At 39.9% G+C, this 27,792-nt stretch overlaps 1 protein-coding gene across 2 annotated transcripts in view; it reads right to left on the bottom strand.

The window, feature by feature from the left end:
* Nucleotides 1-494: 494 nt before the first annotated feature.
* Nucleotides 495-27,792, bottom strand: part of mcama (melanoma cell adhesion molecule a) — a 63,699-nt gene continuing 36,401 nt past the window's right edge. Inside the window, exons 2-16 of one of the 2 annotated variants that reach the window (XM_067608728.1) lie at nucleotides 23,986-24,119; nucleotides 21,871-22,099; nucleotides 21,667-21,737; nucleotides 21,462-21,549; nucleotides 20,508-20,687; nucleotides 18,915-19,042; nucleotides 16,002-16,146; nucleotides 15,794-15,909; nucleotides 14,616-14,757; nucleotides 13,782-13,912; nucleotides 12,070-12,211; nucleotides 9,944-9,979; nucleotides 7,104-7,233; nucleotides 5,371-5,488; nucleotides 495-2,968 (exon numbers count right to left, since the gene is read on the bottom strand). In XM_067608728.1, the coding sequence (XP_067464829.1) occupies nucleotides 2,966-2,968; nucleotides 5,371-5,488; nucleotides 7,104-7,233; nucleotides 9,944-9,979; nucleotides 12,070-12,211; nucleotides 13,782-13,912; nucleotides 14,616-14,757; nucleotides 15,794-15,909; nucleotides 16,002-16,146; nucleotides 18,915-19,042; nucleotides 20,508-20,687; nucleotides 21,462-21,549; nucleotides 21,667-21,737; nucleotides 21,871-22,099; nucleotides 23,986-24,119 (1,793 nt within the window). In that variant the 3' untranslated portion in view covers nucleotides 495-2,965. The remainder of the gene's footprint in view (nucleotides 2,969-5,370; nucleotides 5,489-7,103; nucleotides 7,234-9,943; nucleotides 9,980-12,069; nucleotides 12,212-13,781; nucleotides 13,913-14,615; nucleotides 14,758-15,793; nucleotides 15,910-16,001; nucleotides 16,147-18,914; nucleotides 19,043-20,507; nucleotides 20,688-21,461; nucleotides 21,550-21,666; nucleotides 21,738-21,870; nucleotides 22,100-23,985; nucleotides 24,120-27,792) is intronic. The other variant, XM_067608729.1, reaches the window with a different exon arrangement.

Raw genomic sequence — 27,792 nt, 5'->3', positions numbered from 1 at the left:
AAAATGCACTTTGGTTAAAGACACGATGAGTAAAATGTGAAATGGTTGTATGAGCAGAGCAAATGCAGGACAAAATAAAAGCATGAAACAAGGTGCTATCAGTTCGTCTCCACCTGGAGCTGTACGCCGTATGCTAAACCAATGGACAACTGCCAGTTTGTCTTGGATCGAGAAAGGCGGCCCGTGAGCTGCGGTGCCTGAATTCATTGCAGATGTGAGCTGTGTTTTCTGTCCTTCCTCCCGTCTCTCCTCGCAGACTCCGGCTGGAAATCTGAGCTACTGTTGAAGTCATTTCTTGCTCGTGCTGACAGCGGTTTGGAGGCAGCACTACTTCCTGTCTCCTCCACTGTGGGACTGTGAAGCACTGAACTCACTATTGTTCTGTTTCATATTGAGGCTTTGGGCAATTGAAAAGCCCGTTCCAGCATGAACTACTCTGACATAGAAAATACATGTAATAATATAAAATATAGAAGAAATAGACAGAAAAAAGGTTTCTCTTTAAATGAAACATTTTTATTTGGCATTATTTTCTTGCAAAAAATATAAAAAAAAACCTGCAAGCATCAAAGAATCACATGTACAGTACTTAATTTACACACATTTAGAAAAAAAAAAAAATTCAATGATCAGTTTCAAACATGTTTTTTTTTCCCCACTGGTGAAAAGTCCAGAACAATAAACATTGTGTTGAAAAGTTGTTTTTTAAAACTTAAAAGATGCAGATTTAAGAATCAAAGCAGAAATATTGAACTGCACACAGGAGACGTTTGGTGTTATGGCTTCGTGCAGCTTTTCTAAAACCATAAAAACAGCGTCGTCGTCGCTACACATGAGGATACTTCTTGCCTGAGGACGTCCTGTACCTGGATATTTCTACAATGTCAACATCTCATCTCAGTGGAACAAACAAACAAACAAACAAAAAAAAAAAAGTATCACTACTTGTTAAATGTTGCAAGTCATTGGGCAATGTAGCGCTCTCAGCAACAAACCTTTTCACAAAACCTACACAGTGAACAAACAACACGTCATATTCACAACGCCGGCCCTTTAAGGAGCAGACCGGCCTTCTCGCATGTTGTAGCTGATTTACTACAAATTAGGCAGTTCAGTTCGAATCGCAGACAAGATGAATCCCTGATGGTTTTTTGAAAAACTAATCATTGCTCTGAAGGTATTTCCAGGATCCTCATCCATAAAAAGGTTTTTTACTCGTTTCTCAAGATGTGACTCTTGTTTTCTCTTGTTTTTCTTGCCTTCGTTTTGTACAAGTAAAAATATAAACCTGTTATTGTGTATGAAACTATTAAATAATCTAATAAACGTAATAATAATAAAACATCCTACAAATTGGGCAAAGACCTTCTCAGATCACCGACTTTGTTTGGATTGTTTGAAATTAAATTTAAGGTTGAAAATTGTCTTTTTTTGTTTGTTTAATTTGTTAGTTTTACATCCAGATGGTTAACGAGTCTTTGAGGATTCAGGAAAGACTTTTAAAGCATCGTTAAGTGTTATTTTAACAATCTTCTGAGTTTTTCAAAGCTCGGCAGGGATTTCTCTAATTCAGACATTTTCATGTATTTTCTACCTTCCGCAGCCGTCGCTTTATATTCGTTTCATTAAAAACACTTGAAACTTGCTTAAACCGTCACAGTGAACGTCATGTCTGCAGACTTTCCATATCGATCTAAAACAACATTAACATGGAATAATATTCAGATTTAGAGCAGAAATGTTCACTATGGTGGATAATCGAAGTCAAGCAAGTTTTAAGTGTCGGCCAGCTGAAACAAGAACTAATGGCTGCCTGCAAATGAAAGAAAACCTTTTTGCAGAATGTTCAACAGTGATGTGTGTGTGTGTGTGTGTGTGTGTGTGTTATCTGTAGTAAATGTGTTAAACATGCACAAACACCGGAGCAGTCCTTCAGGCTCAACTAGCTCTCAGTGGAAAAAAACACAAAGAAAATACACAGAGCAAACCCAAGAAACAAGAAACTAATTCAGTGTATGATGCATTCTCAACACAGGCACAGCAGATCACTAACCTTTGACCTTTTCACCTTCAGTAACAGTCCAAGGCCACCGCTAACGGGTCTGTACACTACATGTATTTACAAACAGTACAAGGGCTTGACAGCAGTTTGCAAAAGAAAAGGCCTCCAGTGTGTCTGATTGGCAGTTTTTATAGATATTATTGATCTGATTATGTCTCCTGATGATCTAAATGTTGATCAGAGGTTTTTTTTCCCACCTAAACGAGACATTAACACCTCAGTATTCGTCTTTTTTTTTTGGCTTGAAAACATCAAATTTTAAAATCAATTTCTTCAAATGTTGGAATCGATCAAAAACTTGAGCAAACACACTGACAAGCCTCCTCTCGGTGTGACTGTGAACCAACAGTAAAGAGCTGCTGAACAGACGCAGCGTTTGGTCTCTGACGTCCTAAAACTCCGGACCAATGAACACGGATCAACATGCACACGAGCCAGACGCTACCATGAAATGAAAGTCTGAGTGCCAAAATATCTTAAATAACAAAATATATATAATATATACACTTTCATAAAAAAAAAAAAAAAAAGAAGAAGATGATGAAGATGAGGCACCATCATACACACGATGAACAACAGTTTGAGGAAATAGTACAAAAAAACACAAAACGGAGGAACTGTGGAAGCAAACATTCATCACACCTGTCATACCTGTGTGAGTGTGTGTTGGCGGGTTTCGTGTCTACAGACGTGATTGTTCCTGTGTGAATCTACTGAATACTGTTGATTTACAAAGCATGATGGGATGAGGGGGGGGCGGGGGGGGGGGTGTCCGGTCTATGAGGTGGTGTTACCCTGCAGGTTTCAGATCGGTGGAGGCTTCCGCAGCTCCGACACACACTGACAGCTGGCTTCAAGACGTCACTGCTCGTCCGTCGCGGGGGGTGGTGGGGGCGGGGGGGTTTACTGGAAGGACAGAGGAGGACACAGCTGTAAACACCGCCGTCACACACACACACACACACAAATGTCTTCTTGTGATTCTAGCTACACTTACTTAACCCTTTCATGCATAGTGGTCACTACAAAAGCTGTTTTCTTTTATATGCATGGGGGGTTTTAATGGTGTAGTTGCACATCAGCCGACACAGTGGACTCTAGTGTGTCGTATCATACACATATGCCATCTATTGACAGCCTTTGTAAGAGCAACACAAATTACACAAAACCATAGTGTACATCTCAAGTCTCTTATTTTATGTCTCCTCGCCTGAACCGGAAGTTGTTCCTGATGCACCATTTTGACAGGCGTCCCCAGTCTCTTATTTTGTTCGGAGGAGCGAGGAAACACGAGAGCAGCCTTCATGGAAGTCTTTTACCGGCCGACACGCCCCCTTATTGGATATCAGTTATTGATTGGACGCTGCAGCTGATCAGACTGATCTGATACATCACTGCAGTTTCATACCGAAGTGGAGACAGATTACAGATTTAATTTAAGTGTTTCACTCCCAAGTTTTATGCTTTACTTGTTTTCTGATTCATCATCTAGTTAAAATCTATTAATTGTTGGTCTGGTCAACAAAAGAACCATAAACAACTTTCTTCATGCATTAGAAAGATTTTTCCTCCATTAAACTGTTTCTCACTGACAGACAGACTCTTCCTGACTTTAACTTTATCATAATAACAGTTAAACACATTTATATTTTACGTAATTTATCGTCATTTCCATTCAGTCACATGTGAGGCTGAAAATTCCTGAGTGTCGGGTTTGATATGAGTTACATCATTTCCATTTTCCCTGGAACATTTAGCCAAATACATATTTTCCAGTGTTCAGAAGAAATGATCATATTCTGGGTTACTGAATGATGAATTCACTATCAGGGTTATCAAAAAATACAGATGCAAATAATCAATAAATAGTATAAACGCATTCTGCGAGTAGAAATGGTTCCTGTGCGTCTAACTGTGAACCTTTATTAGTATTAACACAGTGCACGTGTGCAGACACAAACTCCATCAGAAGTTTCTACAGCTGAAGCCGACTGACAGCTGATCCAGCTGTGATCAGCTGATCCAGCTGTGATCAGCTGTCGCCGTCATCAGAAACGGACGCCGCTTCACATGACGCTTCAGAGGAGAGGACGTCTCATGTCTCTTAAAACGAATTTCCTCGTTTTTTTCTTCTCTCCTCACTTGGTTTCTTGGGACTAAGATGCAAGGAAAAGACACAAGTGAGGGAAACGTGGAAGCAATTTAAGAGACTTGGGATGCACCCGTAGACTGTAAAAGTTCAAAACCAAGATGGCCGCCTGCCAGCCGGAAATGCTCTTCAGCTCAGGAACATCTTGCCAATCTTTCTATAGTAATAGACCCTTGCAGGTAAATAAAATTCTGTAACATCAAGTAACATCTAAGGAGTAATACAACTGTCCAAGTATTGATTTTATGTTGGGAGACAATCATCTGTCCACTAAGTTGGACAAACTCCTTGAAAAATGTGTTTTTCATGCCTAAAGAGGAATAAAAACACATTCTGACTGAGGTTATCATGATTCATGCATGAAAGGGTTAAAGGGTAATTCCAGTTTATTACTATGTTTTATTTTTCCTAGTTTTGTCCACCATTTCAACCAGTAAAATTAAGACTGTAAATAGCATCTGGAAACTCAGCATCATCACTAAAAGCCCGATGTGGCAGGAAACACGAGCAGTCGGGCGATCAGTCCTTGTAGTTGTTTGCATCCACAAGTTTTCTTGAGCAGTGACGGATTAATACCAACATTTCAGGTTCCCTCGCACTCAGTTTAACTTCTATGTAAAGTAGTTTAGATAATCTGGCTTGTTTACAGCCTGTCTGATCATCTGACTGCTTATGTTTCATGGCCTGTCACACTTCATTGTTGTGATGTAACCGCACTCCCAGATCCCAGCTATGTCAAACTATTCTCATGTCACAAACGTTTTTGTACATCCATAAATCTTTTCTTTCTCTGCATGCTAGCGAGCTGGTATCAAGTTATTTGTAACTGATGCTGAAGCCACATCTACTAACCAAAAACCATTACAAACCAAAATGTCAAACAGCTTCTGTTAAAAAGGACGTTGACCATGTAAATGAGCCAACTGTGCATTTCCTGAAATACAGTATTTACATATTTACATATTTACATTTACATACAGTACTTTTCAGAGTCTACACTTTTTCCAACTACTTTTATGAGACAAACTTTACTTTTAGCCTCTCAAATGGTAAAAAAACCAAAGAGCACAACGTTTTTTTGTGGGGTGATAGTGAACATTTCAGTTTTGTTTTCACATTGTGAAATACTGAAGTCCTATTCATGCACCGCTATAGTTACCTTGTCATTGGGGCCTTTTTTGTCTCCGTTGACGGCCTTTAGCAGGACAGCTTCCTCATTCTTTGTGTTGGTCTTCATCTCCACGACGATGTCATCTTTGGTGGTCTTCTCTTTGGTGCTGCGGGCAGACAGGAGGCATTTAACAAAAACCCAGGTGACTGCATATGACATCCCTTATTTAGTGTGAATGCTGAAAGCAGTCTGTTTTAAGGTTAAGCAAATCTTTATTTATTATTCTTCCGTATGTTTTTTGCAAGCTTTCAACTCCTCCATACTTTGACTGACAGAAACCATTCAAATATCAAAATGTTCAGCTCTTTAAGGACATGTGTGCTATTACTTTTCAGCTTTCTAGCATATTCCAGTGATTTTATATAATTTTTTAAAATATTAAAATTTATAATGGGAAGTCTATGGGAGGAATGTTTGAAAGCTAATATCTCAAAAACTCAAAGTGCTAAACTGTTCATATTTGATGTACAGGTGTCTCATGTCGAAGTGCTGAACATATTAAAATATGGTTCCAATAGCGCCACCATGTGGTCAGTTATTACACGTTTATCCTTTTGGCTAATAACTCATGAACATTAAGTCCTATCAAAAAATATTTAGTCAGGATGTTCCTTGGATGATGCTGAGTAGACTGATATAGGCCACGCCCATTTGCGCCTATAAATTTTTCCGCCGTTTTGTTTTTTTTTAATAAACATGTTTTGCTTCTGTTGGCACATATTTCATCCAATCTTCACCAAACTTTGTACATACCATGTTTAGAGGACCCCGAACACAACTTATTCATTTATTTACAGATATCACTTACGGTTTGTCTGTTATTGGTTAACAAACTTTTGAAGGCGTGGCCTGATGCAGTTAAAGGTCAATAACTCCTCAATACTGAATCGGATTGTGACCAAGTTTGGAAATGTCGTACACGAGGTGACCTTACAGACGTGTGTAATGTTTCATAAAGTTCTGCCCAAAGGGGGCGCTAAAGTAACCTTATAACTTGATATTTCAGCAATTCTGTTGTCTTTAATGAAATGAAACTTGGTTTTCAGGACATACTGAATCATGGCACCAATAGCCCCACCTACTGGCCATAAACAAAACACCGCCATACTACTTATTAACTGCCAAATCTCTTAAATGTAACATGCCATGGTAATCGAATTCTATTTGTACAGACGGGGATCCTGAACAAGTGTTTAATATTTTCAGCGATGCTTTGCAATTCCTTCCAGTTTTCAGCATTCACACATATTTTCCGCAGGAAATGCATTTCTAGTTTAACATTAGTTATAATCTTAGTCTTAAGTGAGTTAGTCTTAAAGGACAATACTTTTCAACTTCCTCAGCCTGTCTGTGTCTCTCAACCTAAAGCCAATTCATCTTTAAAAAAGGTCACAAATATAAACTTTCAGATAAAAAGGGTAATTGAATAAAGCTGGTCACTGTGGTTTTTAGTAAACATCACTCAAACAGGAGTAAATAGTGCATTTCTTGGGGACTATTTTCAGCTGCAGATTGAATGTGGGACTGACCCAAAATAATGAAGGAATGTGTCAGTAAGTGCGACAGTGTGTCTCATTCGTGTGAGGAATCATACTTCATCACTGAGTTCATAGGTTTATGGGGATTTGTGGACAAACAGAAAAATACAGAATATTGCCAGACATTAAAAAGGTGTTGCGCTGCTCTCTAGACATCGCAGCATTAGAAGAGACGGTACTCACATCTCCTGCTTCCCTGAGCGCCCGCAGGGGATCTTTCCCTTCTTGTGCAGGAAGTAGAGAACGCTGCCGAGGATGGCGAGCAGCAGCAGACTCAGTATGATCACCACTATGATCACTCCGCTGCCTTCAGCTACACAAACACACACAGAGACAGACAGAGAGGTCAATCACATGTTAGAATCACTTCAATCACAAACAACACTGATGATGTGGACAAAGCCGTAGTCGTGCACCTGAGATCATGAACCTGTTGTAGGTAAAGGGGACGTGAAGTTAAATGAACTGGGATGCTTATGGACTTTTTCCCAAGCAGGAAGGTCTAACAAAAGAGAAACTATTGGTTGAATTGTAGGAAGTGCATATCTAAAAGTCAGAATATTGCTGACTCCTTTTTTGTTAATCTGCTTCTTGCAAATTCAACAACTTAACTGAAGTGCGACACTAAATAACCGGATTACCCTTTTAAAAACAAGGAAAGTTCTGTTCTACACCTTCACATTGCAGCTACTTTATTTCCTAAGTGGCTTATTTAACAAATTCAGTTTCCTTACGCATAAGAGATAATTAGCCAAGTGTGAAATGATGTTATTATATTTGGGCACAAAAATGTCATTTATTTTGTTCTGTGACTCGTAGCCTTAATATCTGACTTTATTAGGATTACATTCATGAAGTAAAGATGAGTTCTTCAAAACAAAGAGGACACTTTGTTTTTAATAATCTGCTTCTTCAGTTTGTGTTAGTTTATCATTTCAAACCCTGTCATCTTATTTTGTATCCAAGATTATATTTTGGCAGCTCAGCCTGCAGATTCCTGTTCAAACAGTCTCCAACTACACGAGAGGAGATATTTACTTATGTTTTTGTCATAATTCACGACTGTATTCATAACACACTCATGTCCGGATTACAGGCTCCACTCAGCTGTAAATAAAAGTGAAAAAAAAGCAGATTTTGTTGCAACCAAAGTGTAAACATAAAGCAAAGCAGCAGTCACAAGCAGAAAGTGTGAAAGAGACATTTCAAGGATGCATGTTAGTGACGATGACGACAGACAGAAATCATAGCAAGTCAGTGCACTATTACTAACATGTCCAGCTGTCTGCTGTAATCCAACATGTTTAATGCATCAGAGTCATGTGTCCCTTCAACCTCCACCTCTCCCCACTGTCCAACACCTGAAGGTAACTTTCCTGATGTGTGAATTTGTTGTTGGGATGAATATTTTTGGAAGAAAACAAAAAAACACACATACAGCAGAAAAACAGAAAAGCACAGAGAAAGCAGCACATGAAAAACTCGGTGTAGTAATAATAATGTAGTTGTTTTGGAAAGACTGTGGACGGATTGAGATGCTCTTCATCCTTTGGTGCACCTGGGACTTCGTTATATATACAGAGCTGTGAGCAGACAGGTGGGACAGAAGAAAACAGATCTCCGTTATCTTTACTCCCAGATTCTGCTTCTTCTGGCAGTTAAAGGTCTTAACGCTCCAGCGGGGAAAAGTACAGCTGTTACTAATAACGTTAACGAGCGTCGCAGTGAGCCTGGATGAACAATACAAGGAGCCTGAAACAGACAGAAGCAGCTAAATATAATTCAGCCATCGTTAATGTTATTATTTACACCTGTGTTATTCCTACTATTACAAGGTGACATTTACATCACTGCATCAAGCTAGCCTTGTTTTTATTTCATGGTTTGGCTTTGGCTTTGGTCTATTAATTAAATGATACAAATATGTTATCCAGCCAAAGGTTGATCAAACTTTTAATTGATTCACAGCACGTGCTGCTGCTCCAACAGTTGATACTTCTGGGCCGACATTTATCACAAATTTGAGCCTTTACCTGTGATGCTCTTTTGTGGATTTTATTCACTTTTCCTCATGCATTAACTAGATCAGCATTTTGAATACGCTGGATCCACAAATCCTGAGAGACGGACTAAGACGACGTCATTGTTAGAGTCATAAAACGGTGATGTAATTCAATTTTAAAATAGAGCTTGTACTCCTCGCTCGTAGGAAACTTCATAAATATCTCTCATGTTCTACTCTGAGGGAACGTATACGTGTTTCTAGTCGAGTCGAGACTGTCTGTCTGTGTGACTCCTAGAAGAGGTCAATAATTAGAAAAGCGACCAGTAAACGAGATCTGTTTCCCGACAGATATATTTCACGTTGTTTCTCCTTTTTTTTCTTATTGTTCTTTTTAACGGGTGGGAGTAAAACGTACTTAATTTGGCTGCTGTATTCCCAACAGGCCAGTGAAGATTTTAATGGTATGAAATGAAGGCTCAGACAAAGTCAGAAAATTACCCCATAATAATGCCCCCTTCTCCAAACTTTACAGCAATTTTTCCTGGTATGTAAAAAACCGCCATAAAAATACACGACTGTCTGGAAAAGTCTGTTGAAGTGGGAGACGGTTTGTTTTCAGTGTTTTGTAACGTGTTTGTGTTTGGGATGAACAAATAATGTTTTTACAACTGGAGAGCATTTGGTAGGAATGCAAGTATCATTACAAGGGTTGGCGTGCTCGAATTTGCTGGTGTTATGATTTTTCTCTCTATATCAAGTAGAATATTTAATAAGCCCGCAGGCCATCCAGAAGATCTGCCAGCAAACCAAAGACAAGTCCTAGTGTGGAGTCTCTGTATGAAAATCATAAATAATGTACACAGTCGTCCCGATGCTTCATTGTCACGGACAGAACTTAGTTGAAAGTGTGAATATTGAGACAGAAGAGAGTCTTTGAGTTGGAAAAACAAAACAAAACAAAAAAAAAAAAGCGGAGCGAGAGGGACAAGAGGAGGAGACTGTAGGGTAACGATCTTACCAGGAGAGAAGGGAGCAGTTGAGGTGACCATGGGAACTGTGAACAAGTAGAACAACACTTAAGAGCGAGGCAGCTTTTACCCAAACATACATACACACACGTACGTCTCATATTTAATTCCCGGCTGCTTTCCTGATTACACACAATCCCGTATCGCTGTGGAGGTGTGAGCGAAAACTGAGGGACTGACTATGTGCTGGCGTCTTCTATCTGTTATTTACATGGTACTTGGGTGTCTGTTTGAAGGTTAATGCTCGTTGGAGCTTTACTCAGAGTATTTGTCACCTGGTGTTTGAGTTGTAAAGTTATAAAATCAAAGAAAGAGTGTTTTCTGTTCTCACAGGCTGCACCAGTGATGGGTTTTTAAACTCCTTCTGTAGTTGAAGCTTTAATTTACGACCATAATTAATTTGAGAATTCTGCTGCATATTATATAATGTCCAACAGTCCACAAGCATATAATATTAAGTAAGGACTCTCATTTAATTCCTATTTGTTCACACGTTGTATAGTTTACTGGATAGTAAAGCCTTAATTTCATCCACGCCACCTGAAACTTTATGGTGGGAGGGTTAAACTGATGACTGAGAGGTGGAGTCAATATAATCGCTGATATCAGACACACAGACGCTGAGGAAGGCAGAGCCTGAAACATCCCTGTGTGTGTGTGTGTGTGTGTGTGTGTGTGTATGTGTGTGTGTGTGTGTGTGTGTGTGTGTGTGTGCAGCATTGTACGTTATTCATCTGTAAGACTCTACTGCTAAAACTGCCTCGTTCCTTCTGATCTCTGGTCACATATAATTACACTTCTTCAAATGAACCTCATGTTCACATTAAACTGGGAGGAACTGGTTTCAAATACTCAGCTCTGTGCAGATGGAGTGAGCTACAAGAAACGTAGAAATTAAAACTCTCTCATTTCATTTGAAGTTTTTAAAAATGGTAAACTCGAGTCTGTAATTGCTTTTCTTAATGTGAAAATAATGTCAAACGTGTGTGTGTGAAGTTTCTTTCTGTCCATGTTTATTCTTGTCTCTTGAAAAAGAGATCCTGATCTCAATCAGACAACCTGTTTAAATAAAGCATTAAATAAATAAATACATAAAAAGAATGATTTCATAAAAAGAATACTGCAAGAAGAAAATTTGTGTGATTTAAATAAGAAATTAAAAAAAAAAAACCTCACACAACCACAAAAATCATCAGAACAGAACTCCCTCCATAAACAAAAATTATGAATATCCAGTAATATGTTTTGCATACAACATGTGATCAAACAGGAAATTATGACCAGAACTCTCTAATAAACAATGAAATTGATGAGATTCACTGTGAGAACGCAGCGACTGTCTCCTGCACTCATGATCATAATTAAAGTGACTCAAAAAAAAGTGTTTTTCTTCTTGTTCCTTCAGTTGGATGTTTGAGCTTCACTGTGCAAAATGTCGTGTTATGTATCACGTTCATGTGTTTAAAGATGAGCTCAGTGAAAATCTAAGTTACAGGCGTGAACCTACGAGCGGGATTTGTGACATCACAACTATTTAGGAAGCTGATCCTGGTCCGAGATGCAACTTCCACGCAGTGTGATGTGGAAACTTGAAGCCTCCAGAGCACAAACGCTGAGAAGAGACTTTACAGTGAAGAAGGAGCCACCTGGCGTCCAGCGGTTACTTTTTAAATAAAAAATATTTACATATTCATAGATTCTGGATTTTTAATGAGGGAGAAGGAGGAGATTTAGTTTTAAGAATTTCTAACTAGGTAACTGAACTTTTTTTTTTGTGGAAAAACCATATTAGACACAAATTATTATTCAAGGAAGAGTATTTTTATGTCTTAAACATGTCTTGAGGGCATCCTTAAGGCTTACAAAAGCCTAAAAAGCAGGTTTTTAAAATCTATCAGTGATGCAGCCTGTGAGAGAACAGAAACGCCGCTCCCTCTATGAACAAGCATCGTGGTGCCGTCCCGTCACATCTGAAATAAGATTTGTACTAAACGGGGTAAAATATGAAAAAACATAACAGGAACCAGCACTAATTGATGCAAATGTGACTGCTGAGGATGTGAAATCAAACACATTTCAGAAGATTTACTAGTAGTAAAGACTAATAGTCTCTTACTGGCTTTGATGCTGAAAGCTTTGACTTCAGTGCCCATGTCATTGGAGGCGTTGCACTGAGCGCTGATGTCCGAGGTGACCTTGACTGAGATCACGCTGTGAGTCATGTGCTCATTCGCCTTGTTCACCACCTCATTCCAGCTCTGTGGAGACACACACACACACACACACACACACACACACACACACACACACACACACACACACACACACACACACACACTTTGTTGATGAAGATAACATGAACATTTCTCTCTCTCCATTCAGCAGCGTTACCTGTTAATGGGAAAATGCAGCATTTGGGACAAAGTATACTCTCAAAGCAGCAAAGCTAGCAAAACTACAGAATAAATCTGGAAAAAGCTGCCAGTAGTGTTGGCGTCTCACTTGTCAACTTGTAAAACAGAAAACATAAATAATGTTTGTAAAGGATTCTAACTTTTATTAACATGTGAGGATCAGTAGAACCAGTCGAACCTGCTTTATGTTGAAAATAGTAAACAAACTAACCGAAACAAAGGTTATTATCTAAAAAATGAAACTTTTAATCAATGGTTCGACTTTTTCACCTGCAAATCACCGATATGACACTTAAGGCCTTTACACACTGGACGCGATTTTTTCGTGCAATTAATTTGCACGTCAATATATTTTTTCAAACTGTTGTTTGTGTCGTGAGGACTTTCAGACAGAATAAAAGCATCAACCAATCACAAAGCTTATCTATATTGATTGATCAGCTCCCGGTCTGTGTGTGAGCACTGCAGGCAGACAGGTAGGTTCACTTGCTACATTGATGCATCATCATCATGTATTTATAGATACAAACACTGTGGATTTCTTCCCGTGGAGCCGACATGCAAACTGTTTAGGTTCAGTAACTTCCTGCTGTCAGTCGGCCTGGTGAAGGCAGTTTATCCTCTCAGGAGCGCTAATTTGTTTTTCTGTGTTTCCGTCGCAAATTCGCATCGCTGCCGGTGTGAATAGTTTTGATGCGAACTATTCGCAGGCGATTATTTCGCAATTTCGTGTCGTTTATTCGTGTCGCCCCCCCCAGTGTGTAAAGGCCTTTCAGCTTCATTTATACTCCCGAGCGGACGGACAGCTGTGGACACCACGGACGGATAGTTGATGTGTTTGTACTACCGTCTGGGGTCTGCGTGGAGGACGCGTTCCACACAGTAGATCGCCGTCTACAGGAACACAGCGTTGCGACCGCACGGACTGGTGCGGACAAGTCCGTGCGGTCGCAACAAATTGCAGGTACGCGGATGTCCGCACAGAGCCTACACGCACGCCGTTTGATGACGAAATTTACGTCACACGGACCCTAGCGGATCCTCGCGGATGCGGCAACTATAATTTCAGCTTTATAGGGCTGTGTCATTATCAGCTTCTCCAGACAAATAAAACAAAAAAACAAAGACAACAGGGAACAAAAGTAGTTTGTGAAGTCTGAACCAATTATGTACTTTTAGTATTTTGAGACTGAATAACTTTCAAACAGGCTGTTAGTTTGTGCGAATGCCATCGACTCAAATCAGCTGTCGGATTTGGTCCATACACTCATAGTGCAAGACTTTAACTCAAGATGTTGCTCTGATCAACTTCACATGTAAACTTTAAACTTTAATCATAAGTAGAGTCTATTGTTCATGAGTATTGGATGATGAATTGCATGAAGTCAGTCAGTGCTGCGGGTCAGATGGATACCTGGCTGCCGATGATGTTCCAGGAGATGCTGGGAGGTGGATGTCCCTTTGCCTCACAGCTCAGGTTCACCATCCTGCCTGTTGCCTCCTCCAGCTGCACCTCCTGCTCCACTCCCACCAGCTGGGGACCACCTACACACACACACACACACACACACACATCTTTTAGTATCCTCACTATTAGCCTCTTTTCTGATCTACTTCCCTTTGCTGTTGATTTTCTGTTAATACGTTTTGATAAATAAATGCTAATTGATGACACCAGTAAGCTTACAGGTACAACAACAGGAGCAGGTCATACTCTCTTTTAACAGAAATATTGTTTTTACTCACAAATGAATTCCAGTCAGTTCTGCTTTCTGTTCAACATTAAGCTACTTTGTGCACATATGTTTCACATTACAGTAAAAGGCATCTGGTGGCTGAAAGGGCAAACTCAAATCTCTTTCCTGGTCGGTTTTTAATGTGATGCAATCTTTTATTTCAACTTCTAAAGATCAGTGTTTTGGCACCTGCCAACGGTCACTCAGGGCGATCAAATAGGAAGAAATCTCTCTCTTCTTCTTTTTTCCACTTCGGCCAAGCATAAAAACATTTTTGCAATATTTCAGCTCCTTTTTTTCACCCTGAGGTTCCTGCATTCCCACTAAATTCTTTGAGGACAAACTGGATATGTGTAAAAAACTGGTGGATGGAAACCACCAAACTTTGTTTTGGCTTCAGCGATACATCTAATGTAGAAGACTCTAGAAAAAAGTCTAGTATTTAGAAGCTTCCCTTTAGCATCTCATCATTCATAAAGAGAAGTTGTTCGATGGCGTAGCGGATCACTGACCTTGGACGATGATGTGAACGGATCCGCTGGTGTGCAGGGTGGGGAGGGAGGGAACGGTCACCTCACATACGTACTCTCCTGTTGTGTCATAGGTGGCGTCCTGCAGGTGCAGCGTGTTCCCCTTACCCACCAGCTTCCCATTCTACACACACACACACACACACACAAAATCAGCCACCGCATTGCTGTAGACTCTCAGTTTTGTTTTGATTTAAAGAGGTAAAGCACACTTAAAGTAAATTATATGACTGTACTGTGATGAAACACATCAATGTTGATATTTTTTAGAAAAAAAAATCACAATTTCATGGCTTGAAAATGGCTCAACACCTTTTATTTTGTTTTAAATCAGCCCTGAACCTCGCAGGGCCAATGCTCGACCATTTGGGACTTATCTATGTCATGAAATACCTCCCCCTCCCACACTACATAACCACGAGGCCATTCCCCCCAACAGTTGTTGCCCTGAAGTCCTCTGCTGCATTTTTAAAAAATACTCTGGGAGGGAGGGAGATAGCAGAATTTGGGGTGTGTAGTTATTCTTTAAATTCTCAAGTTCTTGTTGTGGCAGAAAGAGATGGATGAAAGAGGAATCAGCTGGTCGAGACACAGGTGTCAGATGGGGAATCTCTTTATTCACAGTGGCCCCACTAACAATGTAGTCAGAGATATCTTCCAACATTACAGAACGTGACATGGGTTGTGTGTGTATGTGGACAGGTTTCATCTTGTTTACCAGACTCAAACTATCCCGAGGAGGAACTTTTCTCAATCTCACTTATCTTGGACTTTGACCAAATGTGAATAGTTGTCTCTGCACTCTGCATGTGTGTGTGTGTGTGTGTGTGTGTGTGGTGTACTTTGCCCCTTTCTCAATATTCCAGATGTCTCCTGTTTGTTTGGTGGGCTGACATGTTTGGCATCGGTACAGGTCATGATGGTCGTAGTGACCTGGCCCTGAATTACCTGCTCATTCCTCTACATTCTCCAGCTGAAAATGCTGCTGCTGCTATTCTACACATCCTCAGCATGCTGGAACTTCATTCATGCATGAGTCCAACACTGTACTGAAACGTGTCTGCTCTACAGATTTTCTTTGCTGTATCTGTTTACTCCAAGATTGCTAGTCTAATCTGACTGAATCTAAACTAATGATGCAGCCGTACACATAAACGTACCTTGTACCACACGGTCGATGTTTTCAGGGAGGACAGAGCGTTACAGGTTGCAGTCAGATCTTCTCCTTTGAGCATGACCTCTGACTCTTTGGGCACCACCACAGCCGGGTCCAAGTCTGAACACAACAAACACAGACAACGTCTGATTATAATATAATGAAATATAGTTATAGGGGAAGATTCAGGTGTGTGTGTGCTCATTCCTCACAGTGCACAGTCAGCTGCATTTCTCCTTTGACTTCGGTATAGCTGTCGGTGTCCAGAGGGCGACACTGGTAGATGCCGCTGTCTTTCCGTGACACCGACGACAGAAACAAAACATCACGGCGGCTCTCCAAGTCCACATCCGGCTCCTGCAACAAATACTCTTTTTTTTTATAACCTGGAACCAAATCTTCAGATGGGCCAATAAATCTTCAGGTCACCCACAACTTAGCATTAAACTCAAGACTTATAAGAGAAAGATACGAAAAAAAATACACTTGAAGCTGGTAGAGTTCGATGTGAATGGGTTTACTGTGCATAAAAAGCGATACAAAGCAAACTGAGGCTTTGATCTCGGGACAAAGAACCTACTGTAAAATCATAAAACACCATATTATATACTTTTCCATAATTCCACCCAATGTAGAGCTTATTTTCTAGACTCCACCTCATTTTTTTTACCATATTCAAAACTATTCTTTCATTATTTCTGAGTTCATTAGTGACCTTGACACTTTGGTAATAATCCAAGTATGATTCATCTTAGAAACAATGATGTCTCAGACTTCTCTAAAATATATCAGTTGCACCTGGCTTGGAAATAATAATAATGTCTCAGCATCTTCCACATTTCTCAAAATAAAAACAGGCCTAGCCGCCTTTAATCATCTTACACAGAGAACCAAAATGTTACTTCACTGATTAGCCTTCTTTTTAACTTCCCTGGGAACTGTCTCTTATTGACATAAATGTTATCTTTACACATCCACTGGCACATCCGTTCGATCATGGGAAGACAGCCTCCACCACAATACTGTGATCATGTGAAAGTAATTACAGAAACTAGACGTACTGTATTTCCAAGAGACGTGGAAATCGTTCTGTCAGGCTAGTCCTGTGGGTGACAGTCACAGACTTTATCACTATATTGAAAGTTCTGACTGAGTATCATCACTTTTATTTTGTGGGAAGAAGAGTTTTCTAGTGGAAAACAAGTGATGAATCAAACCCGCCCACTGGTGCATCAGATAATCCTTAAGAGTCCTTTTAGTGATCAAGCACAGCCAGAAAATCCTGCTTTGGTTGCCAGTTTGCTACAATAGTTTTCCCAAAGCATTTGTGCATTCATTTACTTTCAACTTACGTAATAAAAAACTTGTGCTCAAAATGTATTGTCACAAGTTGATGGGGTTTAAAAAAAAAATTATGGGTATTTTTTTACAATCTGAGACTTCTTTTCATAGTTTTTACCATCATCATAATGTTTAACTGACTAGTTTCACTGCTGAGACCTTTAAACAGAGGAATAGATCACGGCAAGAAGCACAAGTGGTCAGACTTTTAAACAAATCCTTAATGTTTCACCCTGAATGTCTGTAATATTTATATTTAAATGTTTATTGCATTGCAAAACAGTCAGTGTGTTAAACTATGGAGATTGTGTTTTGTGAACCACAAAGTAGGTTTCAGAGATCTTGTGGACATAAACACCTGACAGTTTGAGTAATGACTTGTAAATATTTTCTTTGATTTCACTTAATTTTAGACGATATGGTGAAACTCTGGATTCTGGTCCGATTACTTGTGTGTTTTGGACTTTTGGTGATGTCGACTGGTCCAGAGAGAAATATCTATCTATTGCCATGAAATTAGCTTAAGTCATACATTATCTTTATGGGATGAAATGTGATACCTTCCTAAGATGTCTGCATTTGTACCAAGCGGCAACCTCCGGCGCTGAAAAATGAAGCCAATGTGGAAGTGCCAAAAACCTGCAGTTCCTTGAACGACCACTTGAGGCTCCAAAAGCGAGTCAATCCTCATAGACCCCCATGTTAAAATGTCCAACTTTACAGCAGAAATAAACATGTTTACAGCCTGGTACAAAAAACGGTTTTGGTCTCTATAGCTAAGTTCCGCATAATGAAGGACATGGCTGCTTTGAGTGACAGGTCCACCAGCCACTAGGTGGCTTGTTTCAGCCATTCGGCCCGCCTCTTTACCCATTTTTGATTGGCTGGGAGTTAGGCAGCGTCATGCACTGCCAAGATGGCGACGGCCGGTGCGGCTCACTTTGAGCTTCACAACCGCTCTTCAGAATCCAACGAGTGACGTCACGGTAACTACGTCCATATTTTTATACAGTCTATGATTTGTACGTACAATGTGTCAAAACTAAATTGGATGAATAACACTGGTAAACATTTTTAGCATCATGAAGGCTGCCATGCAAATCTTACCTTTTGATTCAAGTAACAACATGGTTTTTACCTCCATGAGCACCCAAATGTTGAACCTTACATGTTACGCCCCACTAGCGGTAAGAATTGTCATCTCTGAACCAAACAATTCTGTTTTCTGGTGTATAACAACTTTATAGAGGTTTAGTCTGGTGACAGCAGAGTCTAGCAGAGTCACTGTGTCTCCAGATGTCAGCAATATATTTTGATGATAGAATAATGGCCAAAACTAATAAAAAACAGACTATAAAAAAAAAGAACAAACTTACAATGAAACAAACAATTTCACATTTATGTCTTTCACAGCTAAAATTATGCTTTTGTTTCATAAGTCATGGTTACAACAACCACAAACCAAATGTCCCTGACTGCCCAGTTAGGCAAAGTTAAACTGGCAGTCAGCTGAGGTTTTTGTATTGTGCACACATACAATGGATGTGTGTCTTAACATGGGAATGAGTCCTAGCCATGAGCCCTGTCAGTGTGGCCTCCGGTCTCAGACCTCAGCCTGGATCAGCAGGGTCAGAGCTGACAGAGCCTTCACAGACCTTGCACACTCATGTCTACATGGGGCCCAGTGAGCTCTGCATATCAAAAACATTCTCTACATGTCTCCTGTGTGTCACTCATTCTCTCTTGGGGGACTTATAGGGTGAGAAAAAGCCTTCAATTCTTACTTGTTCTCTGTTAAAAATGAAGGGCGGCGGGGGGTTGCCATCACCCTGGCAACGCAGCTCCACAGTATCCCCCTCTTTGACCAAGCCCTGGGGCGACTCCTTCCACAGCTCCGCCATGGTGGTGGGGTCTAGACACACACACACACACACACACACACACAAAATCAAATTAAGCAGGCTTATTCAGCGAGCTGCTAAAGTCACTTTACGAGGCCATTTCCATAACGCTGACAGCACAGACTGTGTTTGGCTCTGCCCGCCACTGTGTCGCTAACAAAACAGTTTCAAATAACAATGGACCAACAGAGAAATAATGTAGCTGTTAAGATGTTATTGGATGATGGGAAACATTTTTGAACATTTCATAATCTAACCGATTAATCCACTAAGTGAGAAAATAATTGGTGGACTAATCGATAATTGGTTTAATATTGTACTTCCATAAGGATTAGAAAAGGATCAAAATCTGTGAAACAGAGAGTAAGATGTGACTTTTAGTCGTTAGTATGAGTCAAGCTTAAAAAAGATGTCAAATTGGCATCATCAGGGTTGTTTTTTCAAACTTTATAAATCTTTTTTTACAGGTTAAGTAGAACTCATGACGACTTAACTGAACTTAATGTATAAAACTGGTGGAATGCCCCTTTAAAAGACTAGCTGTTTCCTAATAGGTTAAGGAGAATTGGAGTAATATATTATCAATATAGCCTGAACAATACTGATATTGATAATTGGGAGTTTAAAAAATCTGAGGATGTATTGTCTGATAATATTTTTGTAACATAAACAATCTGTCTGTTTTATTTAATAATATATTTAATAATCAATTTGATAAAAAAAACACATAATGCTGGGGACAATTTACAATTAAAAAAATCAACTTGACTTGGTGAAACTGTTTCTAAATGACCTCAAACCTAGTTTAGTATTTCTATGCTGCAATTTCTTGTTACTTACTCGGCAAACATTTACAGTACAGCTGTACGGATATATCTGCCATGAGATAATATCAGCAGATATATCAGTTTGGCTGATTTATTGATCTAATTCTAATTATCAAAACCAAAATACTGTAAAAATGCCAATTTCTTTGTTTCAAAAATTGTACCTTTCCTCCAAAATTACAAGAAGCTGCTGTTATCACCAGCACTCTCATAGATGCGGCGGTGTGTGGGTGTTCCTGACGCGTCATTTGAATATTCCGCAGACAGCGTGCAAGTTTGACTCATGCATTAACATATGTTACGTTATGTGTAACTGAAAAACAAATATCTTCCAACAAGGATGCACTCGTTGAGTTGGCCAAATAAACAAAACAAAAGACAGGAGTCTCTTCACACAGTCCCCACACTTATGTTATAATGATATCAAATACAGAAAAATATTAAACTTAGGAACGACAGAAAGTACGGCACAGTCAATTTAATAGATAAATATACAAACAGGATTAAATAGTTAAGTTAAATAGAGTTAAATAGTCACTATAAATGATCTTATATTGACAGAGAAACATGAGTTATAACAGGATTATTTCAAAATATTCAGACTTCACTGTCAATCAAAGAGGAGGGGTCAAAAAATACATAAACTTACAGTGAACAGTGATGTTGACGCTGTTGGATTCGACCGTCCTGACGGCTCCTGGAACGAAGAAGATGACCTCACAGGAGAAATGAGCATCCTTGTCCTCCTTCACCACCTTGTATTCCAGCGTGCTCTGGACGGAGTAGAAGCTGCTGGTCTCTCGAGTCACCAAGATCAACACGTTAACATCTGGAGTACGGACAAGACGATACAGATATGTAACGATGCAGCACCAACACTGCTGATACCAGATTTAAATCAGTTTTCACACATCAGAGGCACCAAAATGAGCATTTTGACATTTGAAAAACAATAATCATGTGGTCAAGTGACTTCTGGAAAGTGTAAATAACATTAATTCTCACAAACCTGGCAAGTACCTATAAGACTTCATTGAAAAAAGGGATAAATCACCATATATACAGTACCAGTCATAAGTTTGGACACACTTTCTCATTCAAGAGAATGGGAAGGTGTGTCCAAACTTTTGAATGGTAGTTTATGTCTTGTTTTGTTCGACTCAACAGTCCAAAACCCAAAGATATTAAGTTTACTATCATGTATGATGAAGAAAAGCATTAAATCATCACATTTGAGAAGCTGAACCCAGCAAATGTTTGGCATAAAATGACTAAAAATGAATAACTGATTATTAAAATAGTGAATGGAAAACAGGTGATAGAAAATATAAAATAGATACATTTTCAGTTTGGACCAAAGTGGTGCACCACTGATCAATCATGGTTTGATATCATGGCTGCTAGCTAACTGAATCTATGTGCTATATTTGAAATTAATGGCCTGGATTTCATCTGTAGAAGATCCATATTGGTCGAAACGCCGTCCACGTGCAAATAAAGACTTGCAAATAATTTAGCAGTTCTTTTGTTCTTTTCTGGATTTACACCATGGCATGGCAGACGCAGAGACTCACGCAACAGCTCGTCTGGTATTTGTACTTACGTCCTGGTACAGTCATCAGTGGCATGTTGTTTCTGTACCAGGTGATGTTGGGTTTCGGGAAGCCGTTCCGAGCCTCACATGATGCGACCTGGATTGAGAGTCACATTGACATATCTTTATTTTATATATCATGCAGTGTGTTTTCATACTGAAGCTTATTGTATTGGTTCAAGCTTTGTATCGTCTGAGCTTAAAGTGGACCCACCTTAGAAGGCAGCTCTTTGGTCACCGAAATCCCAGTAAGGACACCCTCGATCACTGGAGCCTCTGGGGGAGCTGGATCAGGAGAAGAATCACTTCAGTTATTTATAGTGAAGAACTACATCATAAAAACAGAGACATAGTATCTCAAAGACTTTGAATCTTCCTTTGAGAGATGTTTTTTTTTGCCTTTCATGAGCTTCCTTACCAAACACTCTGAGGTGGGTCTTGCCCTCGGCGTTCCCCGCAGCCAGCCCGTTAACCTGGCAGAAGAATTCCCGCTCATCGGAGAGCTGGACATCCTGGATGATGAGTCGAGATCCGTGCTTGTCCGAAGTCACGTCGATGCGTCCGCTGTAGTCTGTGTTGTTGTCCACCATCTCCTGACTGAAATCACCGTAGAAGATCCGCATCCGTGCGCTGTTACCTCCAGCTCTCTGCAAGAAGACGCACATTTACTCACCTTTTACTACATCGTGGATATACAGTATTTTAGGGTTAAATCAGTGAGAATGTTTGTTCATATATTTGGTTAATATTGTGTAGTTTTGCTTAAAGTGACTCAGAACTGTCTGATAAATACAAACTTTAAAGACTCTTTTGGGTGAAACGAGCATCCAGCTGTTCAAATTAACTACAGCCTGCTGTCTGACAGGCAGCACAACAAAACAATGAGTCTTTTCCCACACATCCACCCATAACTGTGACTGATTGAGTCATTTGCCTCAATTTTTTTTTTTTTTTTTCAAATTTTTTGACATGCTGCTCTGATTAATTACTGCACAGCAAATTGTATGATGTGATCCATCGATCAATCCCCTGCTGAGCTGAACCTCACAGATTCTGATGTGTTTCACCCAAGCAGCAACCTCCGGGGATGCAAAATGAAGCCAATGCGGAAGTGCCAAAAACTGCAGTTCCTTGAATGACCACTTGAGGCTCCAAAAGCGAGTCATTCCCCATAGACCCCCATGTTAAAATGTCCAACTTTACAGCAGAAATAAACATGTTTACAGCCTGGTACAAAAAACGGTTTAGGTCTCTAAAGTTAATTTCCTCTTTCATGACAACTGTACGGGGGGTGAATGTTTTTATAACTCACCCGTTTAAATTTTATTAAGCCGTAAAGTTCTGCATAATGAAGGACATGGCTGCTTCGAGTGACAGGTCCGCCAGCCGCTAGGTGGCTTGTTTCAGCCATTCGGCCCGCCTCTTTACCCATTTTTGATTGGTTGGGAGTTAGGCAGCGTCACGTACTGCGAAGATGGCGACGGCTGGAGCGGCTCACTTTGAGCTTCAAAACCGCTTTTCAGAAACCAACGGGTGACGTCATGGTAACTACGTCCATATTTTTATACAGTCTATGGTTTCACCTCGTTATCAGATGATGGTTGGAACTCATTAAATAAGTGACATCTGTTGTGTTATTGCATCTGCTCGTTTTCCCTGAAACATAATATTACATATAAATATTATACTTCATAAAAGTGTGATAATTTCCTCTGACATCAGTGGAGGTGCTCTTTATTCACATGAAGTATTGAATATATATGGGAGATGGTAAAACATCTGAAACAACCCCAGAAATGTTATTTATAACGGTTTTATCGTGTTTTCAGCACTGAATTTATATTGGTTGTGAATCACTTTGTGACATACTGTATAAATGATAATAATAGTTGTAGTAGTAATTTGATTTGCAAATAATTTACAGGATCACATACTGTATCTATCAGTTATCAGAGTCATTGATTGATTGATACTAAGAATTCTTATTGCGCTCAACCGTGAAAAAAACACATCAGATGTGGACTTTATTGACTTTAATTTACTGGAGAAAAAATAATCTAAGAAACATCCAGAAACAGTTGTTTTAAAGATATTTTGTGTTGTGACTCAGCAGTCTGCTTAATCCATCAATACGACACATGATTACCTGGTCAATGCATCATCAGAAATTGCAAAAATTCTATTTTGCTGGACTGCATGTGGTGAGATGTGACATTTTAGGAGACGAGTGTGTCACTTTGCAGGTAATGAAATGAAGAAAGGAGAAGCAACATCACATCTGGGTTTGTAAATATTTATGGACAGATTTCATACTTTTATTTCATCTATTTTGACCATTTTTATTCATTTGTTTACCATTTTTTCTGTGGGCAATGATGCAAGAAATAAAAAAAGTCTGATGCTTCAACTATAAATTGAGCTTGTCACTCCCTGACTATGATTCAAATGATTGATTCCTTCTCTATACATCCGCAGCTGGATAATTCCAGATATATATAGTGTCGGTTTTCACGGAGAGCTCAGCAGTACTCACCACAAACCACTGGATCATGACGAAGCTGGGCTCGTTGTTGGCTTCGGTGAAGCTGTACTGGCAGGGGATCTGAGCCGAGTCACCCAGGTACACCTCAACACTGTCATGCATAGTCAGCTCCACCTTGGCCCACGCTAAAAAAAACACAAGACATGCACATAAATCAACTCTGTGCTTTCTGCAGGTGATGAACCATGTCAATCATGAGCCAAACTCAACACAAGAAAACCCAACATTAATTCTAATCATTACCTACATTTAATTTTAATTTTGACCCTCAACCCCCTAAATCAATTCATCGCTGCATTGTGTTTGGCAGATGACTGACTGTCTTCTCAGGCCAACCTGGAGCCAGCCTGCCATGTTCACAGAACAAAGAAGAAAAGGCTTCTTGTCCACATGGCATAATTTTCATCTCCCTTCTGCCTGGCTGAGCGTAACCACAAAACCACATCTTGGCTAGAAAATCAGTTCCCTAGGCATCATCGAGGGGAATGCAGGCATGGGAAGGCTAGCCAGTCTGACACTGGGATGTTGATTCAGAGAGCCAAGTGCTTTTTAAGCCATGTTGGATTTGGCTGGTGTACCAGAGGGGCCAGCTCACACAGTAAAAAAAAAAGAAAAACAAGATGGCACAAAAAGTTTAATTTCTCTATTTAATCTGGTTTAGAGTTGTTATGCAAAATGGCAACGGATAGTCCCCCCCCCCCCCCTGTACACATCAACCGTCAGGTGTCACTGTTTGATGTTCAGTGGAGTTACTCTTTCATGTGTTTTTATTGACTATTTGTCTCAACTCGCCTACTTCTGCTTACACTTTATGTTTGATATTTCTATATTTATGTGCCTGACTTTTGTTCTGAATGCAGCTTTGAACAGAGACTGTAGCTTCCCAGTATGATTGAATCTGTTGTTTTGAGGGAGGATGTACTTACTTTCTAATAATTTTGGTAACTAAGTTGTTAGATAAATGTAGTTGAGTGATAAAAGTATAATAATTCCCTCTGAAATGTAGTGGAATAGAAGTATAAAGCAGCAGAAAGTGGTGATACTCAAGTAAAGAAACTCAAAATTATATTTAAGCACAGTCCTTGACTAAATGTACAAGGGCTGCAACTAATGATTATATTCATTATCGGTTAATCTGTGAATTATTTTCTCAATTAACGGATTAGTCATTTGGTCTATACAATGTCAATCAAAAGAGTTGGTGATTCATTTTCTGTGGATTAACTAATCAATTAATTAATTAACTCAGCGTTTCGGCTCTAAAATGTAATTAGTTCCTTTCCTCCACTGAACATTACAGAATACAGAAAACTACACAAAACACAAAGAAAACATGAAAAGAAAACTGTGACTTTATTGTCTTAATACAGAGTTATTCAACTGTAAAACATGATTCAAGTGTTTTGTGTTTCCTATTATTAATGTCTACTTTTAGTTGTACTGTACAACTGTATTGTGCTGTAAAAAATCATCAGACACTCAGAAGGATTGGCACAATCCTAAAAGAAGCAGTTTTCTTTTGTTGTGAAAAATAAAGGAAAAACAATTAGCAAGAGCTACACCTCAGTGTCCTCATATGTGTGTTTTTCAGCGTTGGTTGAAACAGACCAAGCATGAAAAGAGCTTTAAGAGTCCAGTTGCCACCCTGCTGCCCCCATTCAGGCCGGCTGTCCCCCCCCCCCAGCCTGTCTCCCTCCCTTCCTCAGCACCAATCATTTTCACAACTCATTTTTTTTTCTTTCTGTCCCTCCCTCCTCTGCCCCGGCCCATGCTCAGCCAACCATTCCTTTTAAGACAACGGGCGCGCCATTGTTCCCCCACCTGGGTGGACCAGATACCCAAGCTTCCCTCTCTCTCTCCCACACACACACACCACACACACACACACACACAGAGTCAGCCAAAAGATGCTTTTCCATCTCTAAACCAGGGGATAAAAACAATTCATCATGTACTGAAGTCGTTGTTTACTGAAACAAAGATGACGTGAGACGGCTCGGAGACAAGAAGCAGATTATGGAGGCCGGAAAAGCAAAATATGTCACAGAAGTCCGTAAAAAAATGTTGCGTCTATTTGGGGCCGTGCTGCTAACTTTTCAGCTAATCCGATTAGCACTGGGGTGGGTGGGGGGGGGGGGGGGGGGTTGCTGGGGATTTAGCTTCTAAAGCCAACCTGGGACCGGTCTTATCTGTTTCTGTTGTGACTTTATGTTGCATGGACTACAGCACAAACACACATGACCCATGATCTATGGACCCTGACAACCAAAACTCCTGCCTGGGTGTGTGTATGTGTATATGTGTGTGTGTGTGTGTGTGTGTGTGTGTGTGTGTGTGTGCATACAATTGTTGGCTGTCTGCTGTCTGTGTCTGGATGATACAGAGCTAATTCATTCAGACACTGCTGCAGAATATTTGGATGTGTTGACAGGATCAGGCCTGCGATTGGACAGCGAGACCCCAAATGACCGGCCTGTCAGAGGGATGAACGACAGAAAGGGACAGAGAGGGAGATTTTCCCAGTTCAACAACAAACACAATTACATGTCAAACAGCAGATTAACTCCTCCACTAAAGGTAGATTTGTGCACAACAGTCTGCTGTGACATTATCCATTATTTAATCACTATTATACGCCTTTTAAAGTAACAATAATACTGCAATTAACCATACTGGAGATCCCTCCTACACTGTTGATGTTAATGCTTTTCCGCCTCCTCTTTTCCTTCCCTACATCCGTCTCTCTTTTGTGATCCCAAAACTGATTCCAGCGCTGCCATCGTGCCAGTCATCATGGCAGGTGGGGCTGCGCGATACGGTCAAAAAATTAAATCTCAATTTATGATTTTAATCAATTTTTTTTTGCCTGCAAACTGCAGCATTGAAGAATAAGTGCAAGAAAAATAACAGACATGAACCACCTGCAGGGCTGTCATCATTATTCATAAAACACACAGCTAGTGACTGTCAGTACCACATTCTTCAACTAAGCAGAGCATTGGCCTCAACTCTCATAACCTTCGTAGATGGTAGCTGGCTTTTGCCTAAGAATAACCGTTCTGTGTTTATTATCATAACTCGATTTCCAATCAATAAATGAAGCAGCTCTCTAGGAAGATTAATCAGAAGAAACTGGATGATTTTTGGTTTGTTTTAATGTGGTCAAGCCACTTCTTCCACGATACAAAGAAATGATTGTTCTATTTCTTTTCAATCCTGTCTCCTTCTCACTTTCCACCTCTCCTTTTCCCCAAATACTCCGGGTTGTGAGTAAAGGAGTTGTGGAGAGGAAAGACAAATGGAACACACGCTTTCTCAAAATTAAGACCACATTTCCCATACATAGCAACGCCTCCACTGAGAAGCACAGGGGGATGTCGCTGCTTGCTCCATTTGCACAAAAAGAGCAGTGCTTTGACTTCTTCTTCTATGCAGTAAAACAACCTCCCCTCACGTCATAAAGTAATCCAGATGATTTCATGACAGATCCCACCTGGTGCCACAATCTCTGTCTGCACTTTTAACCTCTCTAAAGATTTATAGAGGAGACATGAGCACGTAAACACAGAGTTAAAGAGAGATGACAAATGGGTTTTCTGTCTTTCTATCCAAGGTAAACAGGGAAAGACTCACACAATACAAATCAGACAAATAACAGACACAATGAGAAGTGAGAGGGCCACTTCCAGAAAAAGCCTCTGCATACAGTCACTCATTATGCGCCTAACACACAGACAATGCCTCTCAGATGCTGACTATAGTAGACACCATTACCGGCTTCCCCCATTTGATTAAGGC

Source organism: Thunnus thynnus, chromosome 13, assembly GCF_963924715.1.
Source record: "Thunnus thynnus chromosome 13, fThuThy2.1, whole genome shotgun sequence".
NCBI lineage: Eukaryota > Metazoa > Chordata > Actinopteri > Scombriformes > Scombridae > Thunnus > Thunnus thynnus.
This window is presented reverse-complemented; position numbering and strand designations above follow the sequence as displayed.